The following is a 24,995-nucleotide window of genomic DNA, read 5'->3' as shown; positions in this document are numbered from 1 at the left end:
GCCACTCTAGCGCAGCCGCAGTTGGATTCCATGCCGCTTAGACCGGGGCTGGCGGCGGAGAACGGCAGATGGGAGGAGGACGGCGTGGGACATTACCGCTGCACGGGGCTGATAGAAGCCCAAGGTAAGTGTCCGGTTTTCTCTTGCACAACCCCACAGAACCCCTTTAACTGCCAACGCTTAGGAATTTTACAAGACAACTGAAGTGAGAAGGATATGCAGACTACTATATTTATTCCCTTTAGACTAAAACTAGTCCTTGGTAAGAGTACTTGTAAAAGGTACAAACCGGAACAAAGAACATCTATCAGGCCCTAGGCAATGTAAGTGTGGGTACATGTAAGAATGATGTGCAGGTACTCTGCAGGGGAATGAGGGGATTGTAAACAGACAACACCTCTGTGTTCAATGTGCACAGCATTCTCAGTGGATTCCCTGCAGCTCTGTGGGGAGTGCATATGTAGAGTATAGTACTACTGTGTAACAAAGTAAACCTGAGACAGATGAAATTAAAGTTTTATACATACCTGGGGCTTCCTCCAGCCGCCTTCAGGATAATCAGTCCCTTGTTGTCCTCCTCCACCACCTGGATCTTCTGCTATGAGTCCAGGTACATGGACATGCATGCACACACTCCGCCGCCAGGAGCATACTACACCTGTGCAGCACTATTGCGCAGGTGCAGAATGTTCCTGGCTGTGGGAGCGGCATGCGGCCGGACAGCGCTGACTGGCTGAATTACCAGGACTCATAGCAGAAGATCCGGGTGGTGGAGGACAGCGAGGGACTGATTAGCCTGAAGGGGGCTGGAGGAAGCCCCAGGTATGTATAAAACTTTACTTTTCATCTGTCTCAGGTACCCTTTAATTTGTAGTCACCAAACCAAATTTTAACAACATATCAAATTATTTGATTTCATCAGCAAAGGGAGTGCATACATTTGCATAAATCAGCATCAATGCAGAATTATTTCCATCTCATTGACCATCTCTATTAGTGACACAGCTACACATCAGGCTTTATACTTACAGCATAGATGTTATTTAGTATATATAAGAGATTCCTGTGTACACATCATATATACAGTCACAATCAGATATGTATATCTGACTTTACAAATACGGGGACTGCTTTATTGAAGCAGCACAAGTAACTAATTTTGATTGGTTTATTTCATTTTTGTGGACTAAGCACAGCTATTACTGTATATATACTGTATATATACATTATTTTTAATGACTATTATCTGAGAAATAGAACATTTTATCATATTTTCTATTTTAATTACAGTTACAAATTCATTAGGAGTCGGAGTCGGTGCATTTTTTCCCCGACTCCGACTCCAGGCACCCAAAATTGCCCGACTCAACGACTCCGACTCCACAGCCCTGGTAGGAAGGACCAGAGAGTGAGTGACACCTGAAGGTGAATGTCACTGACAGATCTGAAAACTATCTCTTAAGGAGAGAGATAGCTCTCGAGGTCGGGCAAGCCAGGTCGGCAACACACGGACAGACAAAGTACAAAGACAGGAAGCTGATTCGGTATCCAAGGCAAGCAGGGTCTGGCAACAGAGTATCAGATGTGCAAGGTACCGAATCAGATATCAGAGGAGTAGTCAGGAAAGCAATAAGTCATAACAGATATCAAACAATGCCTAGTCTGGGTGTGAGGTCCGTCGTCTCTACACCCTGGAACTGGTCTGATGTATGACAGAATGATAACACAAGTTCCCTAGTCTGGATGTGAGGTCCGTGGTCTCGACACCCTGGAACTAGTCTGAAGTATAACACAATAATAATACAGAGGTAATCTGGCTCAGTGTGAATTCCCAGGTCCTCCTGGTTCTAACACACTGTTGGATCTGACTATGGTCTGAGTGCTTCCACATAAGTGTTCGCAATGGCAGACCACCAGCAACTGGCAAGCAACCTATTTATATAGTTGCAGGACTCTGCCGCCCCGCCCGAGCCACTCAGCCAATCAGGAGTCCAGCAGGAATCAGCTGATCGGCCTGATCAGCTGATACATCTCCTGCTGGTATAAAAGGTCTGACTTCTGGCGCGCACGCGTGTAGCTCCTCAGCCTGTGTGAACTAACAGACCCAGCCGCACCCTGCTGGACGCGGAATCAGCCGCCCTGCCGCCAGTACACGCGGCGGCTTTTCCGCGTTTTCTCACAGTATTCCCCCCCCCCCTGAGGAGGGGACTCCGGACACTCCCCAATCGGGTTCCCAGAATGTGGGTCTAGAATATTTTCGGTCTCACATTCCAATTGGTTCTTTACCATCACAGGGAGGGAGGTAGGGAAATCCACGTGCACTATGTCCCCTGGGGAAAACTCCCACTCTACAGACTTTCTTTTATTAGTCTGTCTTTTCTGAGTCCGGGGTCTCCTCGGCACTGGTAAATGTTGTAATGTACCTGGTGAGGTCTGACTAGATGTTTTACCCTCTAGAATGTCTTGCTGGCAAGGGCTCATATTAGACATCCAGTCCTTCACTGTCTCCGCAGGTGCCCTGACCACCTTCCGAGGCAGACTAATCTCAGGCTCGGAACTTTTAACTAAAGCTTCTGCTTTGACCTGCTCTGCCACTCCTCCAACCTGTATCTTGGAAGCACAACCTGCCCCTCTCTCCAAGCAATGCTGATGGCAATAGGCTGACCATTTCAGTAACTGACCTGAAGCCCAGTCAATTTGTGGGGAGTGGAGTCGCAACCAGGGCATACCAAGAACAATGGCGGAGGTCGCCATGGGCATAACCAGGAACTGTAATCTCTCTTCATGCAACGCTCCTAGCCAACATCACAACAAGGGGGTTTGAAAGAGAGGTTGATTACTCTGCAATGGAGAGTCATCCACTGCAGTGACCAGAATCTGCTGGCCAGGCGGGGACAAAGGTATCCCCAAACTTTTAACGAAATCGTAATCTATGAAGTTCGCTGCAGCACCAGAGTCTACCAAGGCTTCTGCGGAACTAGTCCGACCTTCCCATGTAATCGAGCAGGGAAGGAGCAGACGATTTTTGTTTAGAGGTGATGACCGCTCACCTCTGATATTGACTAAACCCAGGCGGCAGCATTCTTCTGGGCCTTTAGCACCATGTAAACCACTTTTTCTTGGCCTTCTGTGACTTTTTTTTTTTGTTTAATTGACTCAGCCCTGTATACCCGACTTGCATCGGCTCGACTGAGGGTGATGGAGATCGAGAAGAGTCGTGTAAGACAGACCTTCTAGCATTTCTACCACGAACCTGTTTCTGGTAGCGCAAACGGCGATCTATCTGCACGGCCAAAGAAATTGCCTCGTCTACAGATTTGGGCTCCGGATGTCCAATCATCACTTCATAAATTGCATCCGACAACCCTGCCAAAAAACAATCCAAAAGTGCAAATGGCCCCCATCTCGCAGATACTGCCCATTTCCTGAACTCAGCTGCGTAATTTTCAACCGAATCCTTGCCCTGCCGCAACGTCTTGAGCTTCCGCTCAGCGGTCGAGGCAATGTCCGAATCATCATAAATTATAGCTATAGCTTAAAAAAAAATTTCAACTGATGCTAGGGCATCATTCCCTGCCTGAAGACCATATGCCCAGGTCTGGGAATCCCCTGACAGCAGAGTCTTAATAAACGTAATTCTCTGTGTCTCGGTTCCCGATGAATTAGGACTCAACTCAAAGTATGACAACACTCTATTTCTAAAGTTCTGAAAGTCAGATCTGTGACCAGAAAACCTTTCGGGTACAGGCATACGTATGTCTGTGCTAGGAGGAGATCGCACTGTGTTTATAGCTGATTGAAGTTCCTGAATAGCCACAAATAGCTGGCTGATCTGGGTCTGTTGGTTCAAAACTGCCCCAGAAAGATTGTTTACCGCGGCGGTCAGGACTTCAACATGCCTATACAGTGTGTCCATTTGGTTTGGGTCTGCCATTCTGTAACGATCGGTGTCAGCACGAAGAGAGAATCTGATTATTGGTGATCTGCAGTATCACCAAAAATACAGATATATACCTGATTATTGATGATCTGCAGAATTACCGATAATACAGATATATTACTAACCTCTGGACACCTATGTATATAAGAGTGTTTGATGTAACAGTAATACTTTGAGAAACACACCTGATGAGCAGGTGATAGTGGGCAGTATAGGCAATACTATCTGCAAAGAGTTTGTATGTTCTCTCCGTGTCTGTGTGGGTTTCCTCCGGGCACTCCGGTTTCCTCTCACATTTCAAAAACATACAGATAAGTTAATTGGCTCCCCCTAAAAATTGGCCCTAGACTACAGTACTTACACTACATAATATAGACATATGGCATTGGTAGGGATTAGATTGTGAGCTCCTTTGAGGGACAGTTAGTGACAAGAAAATATATATATATATACACTGTACAGCGCTGCGTAATATGTCGGCGCTATATAAATGATAATAATAATAATAATATTACTGCTTTATAGAATACAGGAACCTTCCAGCAGCCTGAGACTCTCCAAGGGGTGGAGTCAGGCTGGAGGTAGGAAGGACCAGAGAGTGTGACACCTGAAGGTGAAGATCACTGACAGATCTGGAGACTATCTCTTAAGGAGAGAGATAGCTCTCGAGGTCGGGCAAGCCAGGTCGGCAACACACGGACAGACAAAGTACAAAGACAGGAAGCTGATTCGGTATCCAAGGCAAGCAGGGTCTGGCAACAGAGTATCAGATGTGCAAGGTACCAAATCCGATATCAGAGGAGTAGTCAGGAAAGCAATAAGTCATAACAGATATCAAACAATGCCTAGTCTGGGTGTGAGGTCCGTCGTCTCTACACCCTGGAACTGGTCTGATGTATGACAGAATGATAACACAAGTTCCCTAGTCTGGGTGTGAGGTCCGTGGTCTCGACACCCTGGAACTAGTCTGCAGTATAACACAATAAAAATCACAGAGTCCCTAGTCTGGGTGTGAGGTCTGTGGTCTCGACACCCTGGAACTAGTCTGGACTAGTCTGGACTATGGTCTGAGTGCTTCCACATAAGTGTTCGCAATGGCAGACAACCAGCAACTGGCAAGCAACCTATTTATATAGTTGCAGGACTCTGCCGCCCCGCCTGAGCCCCTCAGCCAATCAGGAGTCCAGCAGGAATCAGCTGATCGGCCTGTTCAGCTGATACATCTCCTGCTGGTATAAAAGGTCTGACTTCTGGCGCGCGCGTAGCTCCTCAGCCTGTGTGAACTAACAGACCCAGCTGCTGCGGACAAACCGCCGTGCTGGACGCGGAATCAGCCGCCCTGCCGTCAGTACACGCGGCGGCTTTTCCGCGTTTTCTCACACTGATGAGGCGGGATAGAACCAGTGAAACGCATTGCATTGTGGAGTACTTAAATAAACGGTATCTTTGTTGAACTTTAATCAACACAGTACAGTATGTGTTTACTTGTTAGGGAGATAAGCCCACCACTGCCGCTCTTTTTAACCAGTTTTTAAACGTTTTTACACTATTCTGGTGCCTCTGTTCAAGCTTCTCTTTTATTTCTTAGCTGTACTACACATACAATTTATTATGTCATAGGTTTATTTTCACTTCAGATTCCCTTTAATTAAAACACCGGAATGCATTATAAAATGCAAAATAAAGGAAAGGAGACCACAAACTGTTAAGCAACTGAAATGCAAGACAAAAAAATAAAAAACTGGAAATTTCACTAACAAAACCACAGCAAATAGTCTCCTCCATTCCCTAACATTTGCAAAATGTTGTGAAGAGGTAATTCAACACAGCCATAAATATGCACACTATTATTATTATGAATTGCATTGATATGACACTAACATCTACATCACTTTACGGAGTACATACTCATTGTGTGTGTGAGGGGGGACTTATAACTTAATCCCTCTTTTCATTTGGAAATGGCTGGAGGGGGTAGATTTCTCACACAAACAATGGAGGCTCTCACAGTCTCAATCTAGAACAGGCTGGTAATTTTTGGGAAAAAATGGAGCAGCTGGTTTGAATTTGCCACTCCCTTGACTGATCACCTTTCACCATATCTGAAGGGTTGGTCTCACTGGCGCCTCTTCTCGCTTCTTTCCCTGCGATCACTTTCCTGGAATTTTCTTTCTTCTATTACCTTGTGTCCTGTCTCTCCTTTAACCTATTGGGGACCGCCCGTAGTAAAACCTACGCCGCACTTGTGGCTGTTCTAGCACAATGTGGCGTAGGACTTACACTGCCCGCCATTTCCGCTCCTGGCGCGATCGTGCGCACCCGAGAGGGGAGATTAACATCTCCCCTCAGCGATCAGAAGCCATTCTGTATGGCTTCTGATTACGTGATCACTATGATCGCCGGTGGATCATAGTGATCACTGTTACAGCTGTGGCAGTAAGAGGGGGAAGAAGAGGATCCACTCACCTTCCTGACGTTCCCCTGGCGATCGGTGCTCCCCTCCGCTCCAGCCAACATCCCTGCTCGCTCTGACGTAAGTCCCGGGTCGCGGCTTGATGGCGTCATCAAGCCACGACCCGGAACTTAGCAGCAGTACGAGCGGGGATGCCGGCCGGAGCAGAGGTGTCCACAGCTGCTCATCGCTGGAGCTTGGGTAGTGAGTAATGGCTGCTGGCTACAGTGGGGATAACTGGCTACAGGGGGGACATCATGCCCAGCAAGCCACACTGGGGATCTTGCTGCCTGAACCCCCCCCCCCCAAAACGCCCCCCCCCCCCCCCCGCATGTAAAATAGCCTGGTCCTTAAGGGGGGTTAGGCAGCCGGTCCCCAAAGGGTTAATGTGTTAATTGTACAATTTTTAGTCAACGATCGTATTTTCAATCAGATTATTATATTGCATCAAAACAGAGAATCTGATGGGTGCAATCAATTCTGACTAATCGCATTATCAATTGTCTAACTAAATAAACAATGGTTCTACTTGGTGGATTATTTTATACAAATGATAAGAACTGATGAAGATTGCAAGTTGGATTATTTAGTTGTGCGGATTCATTAAATACAATCTTTTCTTTCAATCTGATCCTATTGAAAATATGATTGTTCAATATAATTGTACGGGATCGTGTACAGGACTTACACTGCCCGCCATTTCCGCTCCTGGCGCGATCGTGCGCACCCGAGAGGGGAGATTAACATCTCCCCTCAGCGATCAGAAGCCATTCTGTATGGCTTCTGATTACGTGATCACTATGATCGCCGGTGGATCATAGTGATCACTGTTACAGCTGTGGCAGTAAGAGGGGGAAGAAGAGGATCCACTCACCTTCCTGACGTTCCCCTGGCGATCGGTGCTCCCCTCCGCTCCAGCCAACATCCCTGCTCGCTCTGACGTAAGTCCCGGGTCGCGGCTTGATGGCGTCATCAAGCCACGACCCGGAACTTAGCACCAGTACGAGCGGGGATGCCGGCCGGAGCAGAGGTGTCCACAGCTGCTCATCGCTGGAGCTTGGGTAGTGAGTAATAGCTGCTGGCTACAGTGGGGATAACTGGCTACAGGGGGGACATCATGCCCAGCAAGCCACACTGGGGATCTTGCTGCCTGAACCCCCCCCCCAAAACGCCCCCCCCCCCCCCCCCCCCATGTAAAATAGCCTGGTCCTTAAGGGGGGTTAGGCAGCCGGTCCCCAAAGGGTTAATGTGTTAATTGTACAATTTTTAGTCAACGATCGTATTTTCAATCAGATTATTATATTGCATCAAAACAGAGAATCTGATGGGTGCAATCAATTCTGACTAATCGCATTATCAATTGTCTAACTAAATAAATAATGGTTCTACTTGGTGGATTATTTTATACAAATGATAAGAACTGATGAAGATTGCAAGTTGGATTATTTAGTTGTGCGGATTCATTAAATACAATCTTTTCTTTCAATCTGATCCTATTGAAAATATGATTGTTCAATATAATTGTACGGGATCGTGTACAGGTAGTCCTCGGGTTACGAATGCCCGACATACGAACGACCCGCCTATACGAACGGCCCAATCCCATCGCAATGACGTCATTTCCACATGGGGGAAGTGTGAAGAAGCGGCTTCTAACTTCCCATACTCAGTGCCAGCGCATGTCCCCTGCAGTGTTGGACTCACCTCCGAACCGAGACCAACGCTGTCTATTGTCCGCTCTCTACCTCCTGCTCCCAATAACCGTGTACAGCACCGCTAGATGCAGCATCTATTCGCTTCCTGTATGTCATGTGACATGCAGGTTCCTGTATGTCACATGACATACAGGAAGCAGTGCGATGCTGCATCTAGCGGTGCTGTAAGCGGCTACTGGAAGGCGGAGAGAGGAGGACAGACAGCGTTCGACTCGGGCTGGAAGGTGAGTGCATATGGAAAGTGAGGGGAAAGAGGAACAGGGGGGTAAAAACGGGAGGCATGGGGGGGGGGGGGGTTCACAGAGGCACAGAGGGTACAAATGGAGGCATAGGGGAACAAACAGAGGGAATTCAAACAGAGGTGGAGACATAGAGGTGCACAGAGGGGGGACAAACTGACACTGAAGGAGACAATCAGGCACAGGGGAAGACAGAGAGGCACATAGGGGGACACTGGAGCCAAAGGAGGGCACACGGGAGGCAAAGGGGACAGAGATAGCACAGCGTTCCAACTTAAGAACGGGTTCAAGTTAAGAACGAACCTACAGCCCCTATCTCGTTCGTTAACTGAGGACTACTTGTACTGGTTAAGGGCTCTGCCTCTGACACAGGAGACCAGGGGCGTTGCTAGGATCCTAAAAGATCCAGGGCACCTTGGGGCACCAAGGTTAGAGAATGTGGCAAAAATTGGCGTGACCATTCCGGGAAAAATGGGTGTGGCTATGGCATGGGCGTAGCCAACTGTAATATAACAGAAACTCAAAAGGGCCCAGAGTTTTTTCCCAAAACACAGTTAGCTGAAGTGACCATAAAGGCTATTAGACAACAATTTTTCCCTCCAAAAGCACTCATACTGTATAAGGCAGCATTCCCTCCTGCAAAAGAAAATACACATGCCAAAGAAGTGTTTCCCAACATACTGGAAATGCATAAAATGGTACGCAACATATTAGTACAACACAGATTTGGATTGCATAAGACAATACACAACAGGTTTGCAATACATAAAATTTAACGCCACATTTGGAATACATAAAACAGTACACCCCAGATTTGGATTGCAGAACGCCACAGGTTTGGATTGCATAAAACAAAATGCCACAGATTTAGATTGCATAAAACAGTACGCCACAGGTTTGGATTGCAGAAACCATTAACAAAAAACTTCTACTCCCCCCACCCCTGGCACACAGGCGCTTCCCATCCTACAGAACTGCTTTAAACACCCCCAGCCACAACGTGAACAATTTCCCTCCCTTCTGCCACCACACATGTCTCACCAGCACAGGTGCTGCACCACCACATCCCACACACCCCATACAACACACACCATATAACACACACACACGCAATACAACACACACACACTCTGTGTCTCTTCCCCCTTGCACTTACCTTCTGGCTGGCAGCAGGCAGTTAGAGGTGGTGGGTGACACTGGCACCTAGTCCTGGAGACCAGATCTGGGAGCAGCCAGGCAAAGGTAGCGGTCAGGACGCCAGGATGGCGCCATGCGGAAGTAAGAGGCCAGCTAAATGTCATCTTCGGCTATGCATGCAGAGGGCGGAGCTACTCACGTTCTCATTCCAGCCCCCTGCCTTTTAAATCAAATCAAATGCCCCCTGCCAGGCACTCCATTCCTGATTGGGCAGGGGGTGGAAGCTCCTCATGATGTGGGAAGCCTGTTAGAGGCAAGCGCCACCCACAACATGGCAGCCGCGTTTAGCCTTATGTTCGGGGCACACATGCTGGGCACCCCAAGGGGAATATAAGGGGCACCCCAAGGTCATATCCGTGGCACGCACCACAGATATATAGTGCTAGTAACACGCCTGCAGGAGACCAGGGTTCGAATCTCAGCCTGCATATATACAGTGAGGAGAGTTTGGGCAAGACTTCCTAATGCTGTGCATACATGGGTCGATCCGGCTCGAACCCCGCCGCATCCCCGCACGTGCGCGCGGATCGATCCCAGCTTGTCCCCGCGGGCGCTTCTAATCAGCCGCTCGATTCCCCGCTATTGTCCGCCTACGGGGATCGAGCTGGGAATCTATCCAGCAGGTCATCGGACCTGCCGGATATTATCAATCGAGCCATTAGGCTCGATTGATAAGCCTGCCAGAATGCCGTGTATGCCCAGCATTATACTGCTACTGCTTTATAGATTGTGCCCTAGTTGCTGCAGCTCTGGTGTTTTAAGCCTGCCAGGGACAAGGCGCAATATAAATGTTCTGTGTCTTGTTTTATACATAGATAACAAAAGTTTGCTTTCTTAAAACAGAAAGTATTTGCAATAATTCAGGTTGGAGTGAGCTCTGAGATGTCTCCCAGTGCTTCACTGCTGTCTTATACACACACACACATATACTATATACACACGCACAAAATGTATACCTGTTGAACTAGCATCACCCAGTTTACTTTCTTTGCACCCTTGTCGATTTCCAGCAGAGTCTTCATCACCCCACCACGATGGCTGTCCGTACAAGGGTGTTCCACGTGGCATTGTAGACGGATCCACTACTTATTAAAATAATAAAAAAAGAATAAACAGAAATAGATAGGCAACACAGCTGAAACAAAATTCTTATTAAACAATATGAAAATGAGTTTAAAATGTATGATTCACAGGAAATTAATGTAATTAACATAAAACAAAACAAAAAAACATGCACCACCAGAAACTCCAATTACTCAAGAGAGTGGCAGAGATCCATTTAAATGTGCCTGAGTATTGCCTCTGAAATAATGGGGGTGAGCCACACTGTTATTGGCAACTTCTGGTGCCCAGGCAGAGATGGGGTAACTTGGCACGGAAGAGGGGGGGGGGGGATCTGAAAGCTCCATTCCACATCAAGAGTGCATCCAGATGTCCACCTCCCTTGGTAATAATGGTCGATAGGTAACTTTAAATTCTTATTTTTACTCAAAATCCTCATTTAATTTGTCTTAAAGTGTACCAGAATACTCAGTTTTATACATACCTGGGGCTTCCACCATCCCCACAGATCGCTCCCATGCCGCCATCCTCAGCCTTCTCCAGCTCCGGTACAGGGTCCTGTAACTTCGGCCAGTCTGAGCAAGTGCAGTACTATTCTCCGCCGGTGACAGAGGGAACGCACTGTGCATGCGTCAAACTGGCCGCAAGTGCAGAAGTTATGGGACCCTGTACCATAGCTAGAGAAGGCTGAGGATGGCAGCGTGGGAGCAATCCGTGCAAAGGGGGCTAGAGGAAGCCCCAGGTATGTATAAAACTTTGAGTAATCATTGTCTCTGGTTTCCTTTAAGGGCCGCGGTGCACATCCACTTTTGTCACACTAAAGCGGATATGCTTCCATAAATAGGAACTTATCAGCTACTCAATGCCTTATATTGATATTAAAAGAGATCATTTAGTGGGAAGGAGGTGGGGTGATTCTGCATAACTTTGTATCATCTGCAAAAATGGCAACATTACTCTAGTTCATTTACTAGGTAATTAAGCAAATCTGTAAGTTCAAAGAAAAAGTGCCATACTTACCTCTATTCTTGTATAGCATCACTTAGGAAACCCTTAACCTCCCTGGCGGTAAGCCTGAACTGAGTTCGGGCTAAGCCGCCGCAGAGGATTTCTCAGGCTGGTGGGCCGATTTGCATAATTTTTTTTGGGTACACACAGCTAGCACTTTGCTAGCTGCGTGTACAAACCGATCGCCTCTGCACCGATTCGCCGCTACCCTCCGCACCGTTCCGCCCCCACCCCCCAGACCCCTTGCGCAGCTTGGCCTATCAGCTCCAGGCAGCGCTGAGGGTTGGATCAGGACTACCCCGTGCGCCATGACGTGGATGACGTCATCCCGATCGTCGCCATGGCGACGGGCAAAGCCAAACAGAACGGGATTTCCTGTTTGCTCTGATCTCTGGAGGCAATCGGAAGGGGAGGGGGGATGCCGCTGCACAGCGGCTATCATGTAGCTAGCGCTAGGCTAGCTACATGATTTAAAATAATTGAAACATTTTTTTTAATGTGCTGCGCTGCCCCTTGGCGGTTTTAATAGACCGCCAGGGAGGTTAAACACTATGTACCAAACAGGTGTTGAGCTTCTTTGTCCTTCTCAACTAATCGGAAAATGAGGGTTTTTTGCCAGCCCATTGGAACTGTCCTAACTGAAAAGGAGTCACACCAAAAAAAAAAAAAAAAAAAACTAAAGCATTTACTTAATATCCTAGTGTGATGATCCGCTCAGCTGGCTGCACAGGCAGACAGCTGTTTGTCCATTCCTCTAGTCTGTGGCCTCTGTCTTTCCATTGCAAGTTTCTGGTCTGTTCTCTTGCTGGGGAATTTGCATACATTCGTTATGCAAATCCCCTACCTGCCTTCTTTGATGACTGGCACTATAAGAGCTTTATGGTTCCCAGAATGCTTTGCTGGACATTTCCCTTCCATGGTCTGTTCCTGATGGACACTGCTGGAGTGTCAGCCATTGCTATCTAGTATAGTTAATTCCTGGGGGTTGCTTTAGGCTCCCCTTCTAGCCCAGTCAGGTTGTATTATCCGTATTGCCTGTTTTGTCTTGTCTTGCCTGTTGCCATTGTCCTGTCCCTATGGTGGTCGACAGGAAATGGTTATGATCTCTGTTCTTGGAGTATAGCTGGTGCAGCGGTTGCTACCAGCTATCTCTTCTGTTCTGTTTCCTGGGATCGCGCTAGCTACTTTTCGCTAGCGCTGGGGATTTCTTATGTTCTGTCTCCTGGGATCGCGCTAGCTACTTTTCGCTAGCGCTGGGGATCCTTCTGTTCTGTCTTCTGGGATCGCGCTAGCTACTTTTCGCTAGCGCTGGGGATCCTTCTGTTCTTCTACTCTGTACCTGGATCGCGCTAGCCACTTTTCGCTAGTGCTGTGGATCCTATCTCTCGCTTGTCCCTGTTTTCGTGTGTCTGTCTTGTCTGCTACGCTTGCTGGAGGCTCGGTGAGGTAACCGTTAAGCAAGCGCTCGCGTCCTCTGTTTCATGTTTGTCTGTTAATGGTTAGTTAGGCGTGCTTGACTCTATTGTGCTTATCACGTGGAGATCGCGCATAACTGCGTGCACTGTTGCAAATGAGTGCGGTGTTCGTGGTTAGCTAGCATTTGTTATTTTCCATATTTCCTTATTGTATTATTTGCTGTGCCTTTGCTACCCTCGTATTCTATTCTGATCTGCCTTGTGTCACGTCTGGCGATCGCACCTCTCGCGATCGCGTTCCTATTTCATATCTGCTGTTGTGTGTGCGCGGTCGCGGGGTGGCGACTGGATTGGCGCACACACATACAACCTGTCCCTTTGCTCAATCTCATTCGCAATCGCCTCTCTTGCGATTGCGTTCTGCGCATCGTACAATTCCTGTCTGGCATTTGTGGAGGTACAGAGGATTGGTTCCTCTGCACTCCTCAGTGCCATCTGCCGACAGGAATTTCCCTCTACAGGTGCGTAGCACCTTTTGCTGGGTGCCTGCAATTACACGCTTGTGGAGGATTTCCGCTGTGTCAGCGCACGCGTTGTGCGCTGATCACGGAGAAAGTTCCACAACCGTTACAGAATGTCCAGCCCAACCCAAAACCCCAGTGTAGACGGAATTTCCGATTTGTACGATTTTGTCGAATATGGCTCTTGTACCTTTAAGAGATTTAAAAAACTTGAACCTGAATCAGCAGACACATTTTTGTCTGAGTGTACGAAACTGTTAGCGAACCCTGAATTCCAATGCCCCCCAAATGGTCTACATTCTGTTGGGGGGTGAAATGTCAATGTGGGGTTATGATGTGTTAGATCATACCACCCTGAGGGCTCGTTTCCACTGTTGCGGCGCGATTTCGCCGGCATTCCGACGCTTGTAAAAACGCATGCGGATGCGTTTCCGCATGCGTTTTTACCCGCGATTTCGCATGGCAGGGTGCCATGCGAAATTAACCATGACACTGCCAGGGCAAAATAAAATTGAAAAAGGTGCGAAATCGCACGCGAAAACGCGGGTAAAAACGCATGTAACAAACGCATGCGTTTTTACTATTAAATACATTAGCGGCGATTTGCATGCGTTCCACTCGCAGGCGAATTCGTTGGCTCTTTTGTGCGTTTTTTTTACCGCTGAAAAAAACGCACCTCAACAACGCTACAGTGGAAACAGGCCCATCCACTTGCATTACATGTGCGAATCTGCATGCGTTGGACGCATGCAGATTCGCGATAGTGGAAACGAGCCCTGAGTCAAAGACCCCTGGAATTCTTGGCCTTTTTAATTCACAATTGGCTGAGATTACCTCAATTACCATACCCCCTTAATGAGTTGTTGTCAGCAGCTCAATCAGCTGTTCCATCTACTCTTTCATCCACAAAGCAGCCATCCAAAGCCTCTAAGTCTAAACGTAAAAGATCTAGGAAGGCTTCCCAGCGGAAAGATCCGTTGCCCATGGCAACCACAGATAGGCCTGGTGCACACCAAAAACCGCTAGCAGATCCGCAAAATGCTAGCAGATTTTGAAACGCTTTTTCTTATTTTTCTGCAGCGTTTCAGCTAGCGTTTTGCGGTTTTGTGTAGCGTTTTTGGTGTAGTAGATTTCATGTATTGTTACAGTAAAGCTGTTACTGAACAGCTACTGTAACAAAAAACGCCTGGCAAACCGCTCTGAAGTGCCGTTTTTCAGAGCGGTTTGCGTTTTTCCTATACTTAACATTGAGGCAGAAACGCATCCGCAATCCAAAATCTGCTGCAGCCCGGGAGTATGCGTTTCTGCAAAACGCCACCCGCTCTGGTGTGCACCACCCCATTGAAATGCATTACCCTAGCAGATCCGCACCCGCAAGCAGATCGCAAACCGCAGCGGAAACGCTCCGGTGTGCACTAGGCCATAGAGAGGTTATTTCTGTCAAGTCTGAAATGGGCAAGACCATGCAGTATGATAATGATGTTTATAATGCATCTGCTGATCAGTTTCCAGGTTTTTTGCCCCAATCCAAAGCTTATGTGGATCCTGCCATAGGTAGGATCGCACACTATATTAAAACAGTTAAAAAATCTGTACTCGTTCCTGATCCCCACCCATATGGAGATTATTTAGATACTGGGTTGTTCGAACCGCCATTTGCCTCTTGGGAAATCGGGGCCTTGGTGGAGGAATTTGATTTGGATTGGAAAGCCTTTTGCGATTTTTACATCGCAAAAAGCGCGGATGTCCTGAACGATTGTCTTGACTTTGTGTGCCTTTTGATTGATTCTGATGAATGTGACAAGTGTGTTGTGGATCTGGTGATGTATGTGTGGCAGATCATTTTGGATGAATTACACACGCACCAATTAATTGATCCCAATAAAGAGGTAAAAGATTCCCGTTCTGTTCCTGCTCCAGTTCCATCTGTAGACTGTGCGCACTATGATTGTTCATCCTTTGTTAAGTGTGCATGGGAGCCCCCGTTTGAGAAATGGGAGATCGAGCTCCTGGTCTATGAATTGGAATGTGATTGGAGATTGTTTTACAATCATTACCTTTCTAAAAATGAAGCAGTTTTGTATGCGTGCATTGAGTCTGCGTGCACTTTAATCAAGACTGGTGAATGTATCTCTGACTTTGTGACTCCGCTGTTTGACGTGTGGAGAATGATTTTGGATGAACTACATGCGCTTCAATCTGCTAAAAACACATTGTCAGCGGACGATTGTTCCAATCCTCTGAATTTAAAGAAAGTGAGTTTTGAATGCATTCCCTTTCCCAAAGCAACTGAGTGTTTGAAGTCTGAGTGCAAGTCGTTCAGAGCAGTTGCTTGTGTGGAAGTTGAACCAGTGCGGTCTGATGTCGCCACCGCACGTATGACTGCAAAAGGTCTGTGTGGTCCTGTGTCTAAGAAAGACAGATTTTTTTCCCTCAGGTTCTCTAAGATCGTCCGTTTGTGAGCCTGCCATGGGGAAAATTCCTAAGTTATGCAACTTTAAGAAAATTATTGATGTGTCTAATAAAGTTTCTCCTGTTGTTGTCGCCACTTCTTTTGCAAATGAATCTATGTCTTATTCTGTTCGCACCTGTGCAGGCCTGTTGCCTGATGACAGTTGCTCCAGTGTTTCTGTCCTAGATGCCTTGCAGTCTGCTCCGCAGATTGCGGAGGTTTGCGATATGGAAGCGTCAGTTTCGCAACCTAAAGCGATCTTGGATCCGCAAATTTTGCGTTCTGATTCCTCGGATTCGACCTTGTTAGCCGAATCTAAGAGTGAGACAGCGCTTCGGTTTTGCGAATCTGATGCTGAAGCTTCTTTGCCTTGTCCAGAGAAGCTTTCTCTGAACCTGCCCTGTACTATGAATGAAGGCATGATGTCCACTTGCATTGACATTTGCGAGTCTGATTCTGAAGAAAGTATTGACTCTCCACCCAGTACTCTGGATGAGTCAATATTGCCTTGTACAATATCTCCTGCCCTGCCCCTAGAGGCTCGTCTAGGTATTGCTGCTATTTTTACCTGTCTTTCTGCAGTTTTGGAGTTGCAAGCTACTTTGACTACTACGCAGAGTTCTGGGTGCAGCGAGATTAAAGTTAGGGAGTCAGTGTGTGGTCCAGTGAATATTCCTGTATGTTCCACTCATGATGATGAAATTCAGTCTCAGTTTATGGTGGAACCTTCCCTGGGACATCTGCCCTGTTCTCAAAATAAAGTTCCAGTTTTGCCCTGTAACATGGATAGTACAGAATCCTTCTTAGACAACTTGAAAAATGATGTTCCTGAGGTCTTGTTTGATGATCTGAAGGTCCCCGAGTTCCTCCCAAAGGGTGCAGAACTTGTAGGAGATGTCTCCTGCCCCCCAGGTCCTTCTGAGGTGTTGCCCACTTCAGTAGGCATTGCTGCCTTGCTGACTACTTTTGCAGCTCTTGTGGAGCTTCATTCATGTGTAGTCAATGATGATATTGCAGTTACAGAAAATTCTGAATTTGAGTCCGAGTCTTCTTTTGAAAGACCAGTACCCGTGACCTTTACTCGTGATGATTTTCTGCCCGGTACTGGTTTTGGTCTTGTCGTGTCGGACTCTGAGGTTGGCAGTTCCCCGACATGTCCTGAGGTTTCTCCTGTACTAGTGTACCCCGATGTGCTCTGTGACCCAGAAAGCCCAAGTGTGCCTCGGTTACCAGCGTACTCAGATGCTTCCTCAGTGGAGACATGTTCTGATATAGCCTGCCTGCTTGCATGCCCAGAAGTGGTCCCTGAAAGTCCTGATCTTGATGGGTGTCCTGCTAATTTTGAGTCTGGAATGACCATAGGTTCCATAGGGGTTCTTGGTGGTTCTACATGTGAGCCTGGTGAGCGTTCTGGCTTCTTGGGATCTCTGCGGAGCTTCAAGGCGTTCTGGGAGATTCCGGGAAAGGTTTTGCTTGGTGCCCTGAATACGATCAGCAATGGCTTTGGTGTTGTAAGGGACACATCGAACAGGTATTGCGGCAGGTTTGGTATTCTTGGACGCTCCTTGGAAGGTGGTGGGTATTGTCTGGAGGGTGTCGATGGCTTCTTCTCTGGTGTCCACAGTCCTGATGGGTGTTACGCTGAGACTTGCAGTGCTGATGGGCATGTTTCGGTGGCTTCTGCTTCCGATGAGGTCGGTTTCGGATGGACTGACTCTGGAATTGGGCCTTGTCGGGCTGTCCTGACCTTCATGAGTCTTCAGTTAGAGTTTTGTGATGATACCAGTTTTGAGGGATGTCTGGAATCCATCCCTAGAGGGGGGGGGGGGGGGGGGGAGGGTATTGTGATGATCCGCTCAGCTGGCTGCACAGGCAGACAGCTGTTTGTCCAATCCTCTAGTCTGTGGGCTGCAGGTCTCTGGAACAGAGACCTGTCTTTCCATTGCAAGTTTCTGGTCTGTTCTCTTGCTGGGGAATTTGCATACATTCGTTATGCAAATCCCCTACCTGCCTTCTTTGATGACTGGCACTATAAGAGCTTTATGGTTCCCAGAATGCTTTGCTGGACATTTCCCTTCCATGGTCTGTTCCTGATGGACACTGCTGGAGTGTCAGCCATTGCTATCTAGTATAGTTAATTCCTGGGGGTTGCTTTAGGCTCCCCTTCTAGCCCAGTCAGGTTGTATTATCCGTATTGCCTGTTCTGTCTTGTCTTGCCTGTTGCCATTGTCCTGTCCCTATGGTGGTCGACAGGAAATGGTTCTGATCTCTGTTCTTGGAGTATAGCTGGTGCAGCGGTTGCTACCAGCTATCTCTTCTGTTCTGTTTCCTGGGATCGCGCTAGCTACTTTTCGCTAGCGCTGGGGATCCTTCTGTTCTGTCTCCTGGGATCGCGCTAGCTACTTTTCGCTAGCGCTGGGGATCCTTCTGTTCTGTCTTCTGGGATCGCGCTAGCTACTTTTCGCTAGCGCTGGGGATCCTTCTGTTCTGCTACTCTGTACCTGGATTGCGCTAGCCACTTTTCGCTAGTGCTGTGGATCCTATCTCTCGCTTGTCCCTGTTTTCGTGTGTCTGTCTTGTCTGCTACGCTTGCTGGAGGCTCGGTGAGGTAACCGTTAAGCAAGCGCTCGCGTCCTCTGTTTCATGTTTGTCTGTTAATGGTTAGTTAGGCGTGCTTGTCTCTATTGTGCTTATCATGTGGAGATCGCGCATAACCGCGTGCACTGTTGCGAATGAGTGCGGTGTTCGCGGTTAGCTAGCATTTGTTATTTTCCATATCTCCTTATTGTATTATTTGCTGTGCCTTTGCTACCCTCGTATTCTATTCTGATCTGCCTTGTGTCACGTCTGGCGATCGCACCTCTCGCGATCGCGTTCCTATTTCATATCTGCTGTTGTGTGTGCGCGGTCGCGGGGTGGCGACTGGATTGGCGCACACACATACAACCTGTCCCTTTGCTCAATCTCATTTGCAATCGCCTCTCTTGCGATTGCGTTCTGCGCTTCGTACAATTCCTGTCTGGCATTTGTGGAGGTACAGAGGATTGGTTCCTCTGCACTCCTCAGCGCCATCTGCCGACAGGAATTTCCCTCTACAGGTGCGTAGCACCTTTTGCTGGGTGCCTGCAATTACACGCTAGTGGAGGATTTCCGCTGTGTCTGTGCACGCGTTGTGCGCTGATCACGGAGAAAGTTCCACAACCGTTACACCTAGAATGCATACCAGCAGTTTTTTATGTTTTATTTAGTCTATGCCAGGTCTCATACATACAGACAGGGTTGGTTTCACCAAAAGGGGGGCAAGCTCCCTATGGCACTAGAAATCAAAATTTTGGTGAAATGACAAATATTTAGTAATCAACATGCCTGCTCAACTCATAAAGCTTTCAAGGAGACTTTTGAGTCATTGAGGCTGATCCAATTCACTTTTTCTTCAAGTTTCTCCTAGGCATTTTCACATCTTATCAGTAAAAAGCCTTTTACACCACCAGCAAGCCAGAAAATACGGTACTGTTTTCACCTAAAATGTGGTACTTTTTTCAATTGCAGAGTGCTGAAACGTTAATTTACTTTCAAAAGATTTAACTGAACTTACAGCATAGAAAATACAACACTGCTCAACATTAGAATGGACTCCCAACATGGTGGGTTCCGCTTGAGAAAGAATAAACATAAAGGAATTTCAATATGAAATAGCCATATTAAAACATACTGAATGTTAAAGGATGTAAGGTGGCATGGACTATACCCAAAAAGAAAATAGACTTTTCATTAGAGACAACAAAGTAGATGCAATGGTTATGGGGTTAAGCCTGCAAGATGGATTGGGAGTCTAAATCATCCCTAAATTCAATCCATGGTTCCCGTCTTTCTGTAAACTGAGGAATCTGATCTGTGACAAGTGCATTCAGTCTTTATACACCATAATATGGTCTATTCTCTCCCTCCAGAACTTCAATGGACTATGAGGACTGTAACTACTGGAAAACAATGCAGTATAAGTTTTAGCTGCAACCAATATAAATTGCAGTAATCTATGTTGTGGATTGTTAATGTGTACCTGAGATGGGCGATTACAAAAAAACATATATACCTGGGGCTTCCTCCGGCCTGATCGCTCCCACACTCTGTCCTTTTCTGCCTCTCCATTCGCCCGCAACTTGCCGAAAAATCATCCAGCCGGAGCCAGTCGGTGCTGACAGTCTGGCCAGGCGTGCTCCGCTGTCTCGCTTTCGTCGCAGAGAATGTTCTGCGCCTGTGCAGTACTACTGTGCAGGCGCAGAACGCTCCCGGCGACGTAAACGAAGCGGGAGTGTGCACGTGGCCAGACCGCGCATGTGCAGTTGGCCCCTGACCTGGAAGACTTTACGGGGCCAATTGCAGTGCAAACGTAGAGGTAGAAGAGGACGGCATGGGAGTGATCAGGCTGGAAGGGGCTGGAGGAAGCTCTAGGTATGTATGTTTTCTTTATAATCCTCCATCTCAGGTTCCCTTCAAAGGGAACCTGAAGCAAGTAAAATTATTTAAAATAAACACTTGCCGTAGTTGCAAATGAATATTGCACACTAACCTCACCGTCAGTTCCTCTCAGAGGCTCACCATTTTCTTCTTACAGTGATCCCTTCCAGTTCTGACAATATTTTGTCAGAACTGAAATACTGGTATACCAGTTGCTGTCAATTATATATCAGCAGCTGTCAGTTACAACTGAATGTGCAAGGTAATGTCCATGTTTCGCTATGGCTCAAGTGAGTGATATTACAGTTTAACAGTGTGCTGACCAGGAAGCTGTTATCGGGTAATGGCCATTTTTAAAATGGAGGATGGAGAATTCCATTGATCACAGTGGACAAATGGGATGCAGGAGAGGAGAAAGAGATTGAGGAGTAGACTACACGGGAAGTAAGTATGACCTGTGTATAGTTATTTTGATTTTTTATTTTCAGTTCAGGTTCTCTTTAACCACTTAAAGAGAACCAGAGATGAAGCACCCTCATGTATTTTATTACATTTATCAGTGGGAACATGACAGTAAACACCTACCCTGCTTTTAGTTTCATTCTTATCTGTTTAATTAGTCTATTACCAGCTGTGATAAGAATCCCCGACTGGCTCAGTCTAGGTTTGACCTGGAATCATTATAGCTGAGTCACTCTTTTGTGGAGTCTTTTCAAGCCCAAGCCTGCCACCTCCTGGCTAAGATTTCCTGCTTTGCATACTGAGAGCTGTGATGACATTGGAGGGGCTGCTCCTGCTGAGAGAGAAGCTCTGAAACAGACAAGTTTTCAGAGCAATATGCAATATGATCTGTGTGCTCTGTGTGCACTCTGTCTGCATACTGTAGATACTGATGATGACTGCAGTTTCATTCCTATAAGAGACTACAGGCACATCATACCAAAATGAAAGCACACAGCAGCCTTTCTCATATAGCCCAGATAGCAGCATAGTCTCATATAGCCAAGACAGCACATCCAGAACAACTTATAACCCGGAAGCGGAAGAGATATGAGCCGGCGGCCATATTTGATTTTTCCTGGAGCAATAATGGATAAAAAACACTAAAAAAGGCACACCAGAGCGGCGAAATTATCAGGTAGAGCATTTATTCTTTACAGCTATCGACTGATATGTTTATTTTGTGTGAAACGTTCATCTCTGGTTCCCTTTAACGACCAGCTAACGCTGGTAGGCGGCGGCTGGTCGCATGTGGATTTCCATGGAAAAAGCCGCTCGAGCCGTCGTTTCCTGTCAGTTCACGGCGGGGGGCTCCGTGAACAGCCTGCGAGCCTCCGATCGCAGCTCGCAGGCTAAATGTAAACACCTGGGGAAAAAATTCCCAGTGTTTACATCTCCGTAAAGGAGATCGGCGATCCCTGGCCTCTGATTGGCCGGGGATCGCTGCCGTCTGATAGGCTGAAGCCTATCTGAGGCGGTACAGGAAGGATCGCTGTCCTGTACCGCCCATAGTGAGGAGGGGAGGGAGGGAAGGAGAGGGAGGGCGGAATAGCGCTGCGGAGGGGAGCTTTGAGGAGCCCCACCCGCTCGGCCACACAGAGCGGCGGCGATCAGACCCCCCCAGCAGGACATCCCCCTAGTGGGAACAAAAGGGGGGGAAGTCTGATCGCCCTGCCTGCCACCTGATCTCTGCTGCGGGCTTGAGAGCCCACCCAGCACAGATCACACGAAAATCCCCTGATCCTTAAGTGGTTAAACTCGTCTGGTTTTAGGCCCAAAGGAAAACCTTTGGATCTTAACTTATTCTGAAGGGTTACACTAAAGTAATGAGAGACTGAAGCCTAGTCCTAAAATGCGACACAATAGGACATGACAACCAAATATGGACAGTGGAGCACAATGTCTGACATCCTCGAACATGAAGAGAAAGGAGAAGGGTCAAGCTTATGTAACTGTCCTGATCTAGATCATGCCTGAAGAAACTTAAAAGTTTTGAAAGCTTGCAATAAAACTATGTACATAAGTCATTAAAAGCAAAGTGGAAAATTTGAGCACTGCTATAAGCAGAAATGTGGGCACCTCCATAGGCGCCATTATAAACAATGGCTACAGTGTGAAACGCTATTTATTGGGCACCCTAGGCGCCCAAATTTCACACTATAGCCACTATTTATGATGGTGCCTATGGCGGCGCCCCAACATAATTGTAATTGTGTCAGGAGTCGGTTAAGGATGTAAGGCAGTTAAGGTTAGGCGTGGGGCGGTTAAGGTTAGATGTGAGGGGGGGGGGGGGGGCATTCAAAGTTAAGGTTAGGCATGGGGGGGGGGTAGGAATTGGCATCCGTGAGGGAGGTTCTGTGTGGGAATAGTGTTAGGTTAAGTTGTAGTAAAATATCAGTATGATTTACTGATATTTTATTATGGTAATTTATACTTTTACAATGTAGAATATCTGTAAATTTCACTGACTTTCTCCTAGCTGAAATCGGGCACCCACATTTCCTTGCGCCCCTTTTCATGCAACATTTTAAAAGTATTAGCTGAATCAACATCTGTTGGTTTGCTGTTGCAAGACTTATTCTTATATAATACACTCTGGACCTTCCAAGATCTCCAAAAATAATTTGACATACTTGTAACAGACTTTTAAATGTATCTACAAATTTGTCATTTAACATGAATACCTTCCCTTAAACTGCTCGAGTGTTATTTGTCAAATTTTAACTTTTCCTAACAGTTCAAGGAGTGGTATGTCATCATTCTATTGAGATGATTCCTCATATAGGGGTTGATACATTAACCACTTAAGGACCGCGTGATTTTGCTATGATCTGTGCTGGGTGGGCTCTTCAGCCCCCAGCACAGATCAGGTTTTAGGCAGGGCGATCAGACTTCCCCCCCCCCTTTTTCCCCACTAGGGGGACGTCCTGCTGGGGGGTCTGATCGCCGCCGCCTAGCCCCCCTCCGCAGCGCTATTCCGCCCTCCCTCTCCTGCTCAAGATAGGCGGTACAGCGATCCGTCCTGTACTGCCTCTGATAGGCTTCAGCCTATCAGACGGCGGCGATCCCCGGCCAATCAGAGGCCGGGGATCGACGATCTCCTTTACGGCGTACGATGTAAACACCGGGGATTTTTTTCTCCGGGTGTTTACATTTAGCCTGCGAGCCGCGATCTGAGGCTTGCAGGCTGTTCACAGAGCGGCCCCCCGCCATAAAATGCGTTTCCATGGATATCCACAAACGACCAGCCGCCGCCTATCGGCGTTAGCTGGTCGTTAAGTGGTTAAACTGTGGTAACATTGGTAAGCACAGCAATATTACCATTACAACCGGCAGCAGTGTACCGTGAGTTATGTTACTAGCGCAACCCGCAGTATTTGAGCAACGCTAACGTTGCTAAGGTAATGTGTCTTACTAACAGTAGTGCTCATTAGTAATGTGCATCACTGTAGCAACACACTACTCATGTACTGCGGGTCGCACTAATAACACACTCTTCTGGTAGTGACTGTAATATTTACATGCACTGTCTGCACACAGCAATATTATAGATAGGGTTAATTCTAATGTTAAACATTTAATCCCACACATTACAACAAAACAATAAATCCATAAAAACAACACAACATTTTGAAAAAAAAACAAGTGTTTACACTTTGATGCTGTGATGCCAATTGAAAGATTGTATGTGTTTGGGTTTTGGAAGACTAAAAATGTAAAGCAAGTTTTTTTTTTTTTTTAGCACCATACTTCATTTATAGCAGGGTTAAAGCGGACCCAAACCAAACATTTTTTTTAATTAAAAATATTTAGCTGCACCACTCTGACACATACAAAGATAAATAAACACTCCTTCAAACCTATGAGCATTTCAGTGCATGCTATTCACACTTCTCTTTTCATAGCTAGGGTTATACTGGGGGCAGCCATTAGCAATTCCTCCATTGCCGGACACCATCTACTCCACCAGTTTGCCGGAAAAATCCCGGCAATTTGAAAGGAAGGGAGGGGTTCCTCCAATAAATGTAAAATATTTTATATTTGTCATCATGCAGCTGAAAAAAAGGCTGCTATTTATTATTATAATTTGGAAAATAGATTTTATTTTTGAAATCTTTTATTTTTAATTTGAGTCCACTTTAAAGGTACAAGACCAAATATCTCTAAAAATGACTCCCATCTAGAAAACTACACCCCCAACATATTCGTCAAGGGGTATAATTAGGGATTTGACCCTCTGGTCTTTTCTCAATTTTGATTAAAAAACTGGGTACAATTTAAAAATTCATTTTTTTTTCTGCAAACATGCTATTTTTAAAGCACATAATGCCCACATGCTGTTTGGAGAGCACACAATAAATCATAAAACCTACTCTTCAACTTCTCAGATGTATGGAGATACCAAATACTAAAGCCTCGGTCACACAGCTAGAGAACTGGGGAGGCCAAGTATCAACTGAATGTATTTTGCATTTTCAAGAACTTAAAATCCAAAGCAGAATTTTTAGCATTCTACTTCATTAATAGCTGTGCAAA

The 24,995-nt window shown here is 46.7% G+C and overlaps 1 protein-coding gene across 4 annotated transcripts in view; it reads right to left on the bottom strand.

Moving 5' to 3' along the window:
• Window positions 1-24,995, bottom strand: part of CEP170 (centrosomal protein 170) — a 771,544-nt gene that overhangs the window by 536,957 nt on the left and 209,592 nt on the right. For 2 of the 4 annotated variants that reach the window (XM_068231897.1, XM_068231900.1), the window contains exon 7: window positions 10,500-10,628. The exons of 1 other annotated variant lie outside the window; for it this stretch is intronic. In XM_068231897.1, coding sequence (XP_068087998.1) covers window positions 10,500-10,628 — 129 coding nt within the window. The remainder of the gene's footprint in view (window positions 1-10,499; window positions 10,629-24,995) is intronic. One more of the 4 variants, XM_068231898.1, reaches the window with a different exon arrangement.

This window comes from Hyperolius riggenbachi, chromosome 4, assembly GCF_040937935.1.
Source record: "Hyperolius riggenbachi isolate aHypRig1 chromosome 4, aHypRig1.pri, whole genome shotgun sequence".
Classification (NCBI taxonomy): Eukaryota; Metazoa; Chordata; class Amphibia; order Anura; family Hyperoliidae; genus Hyperolius; species Hyperolius riggenbachi.
Note: the sequence above shows the minus strand (reverse complement) of the source record. Positions and strands in the feature narration are given on the sequence as shown.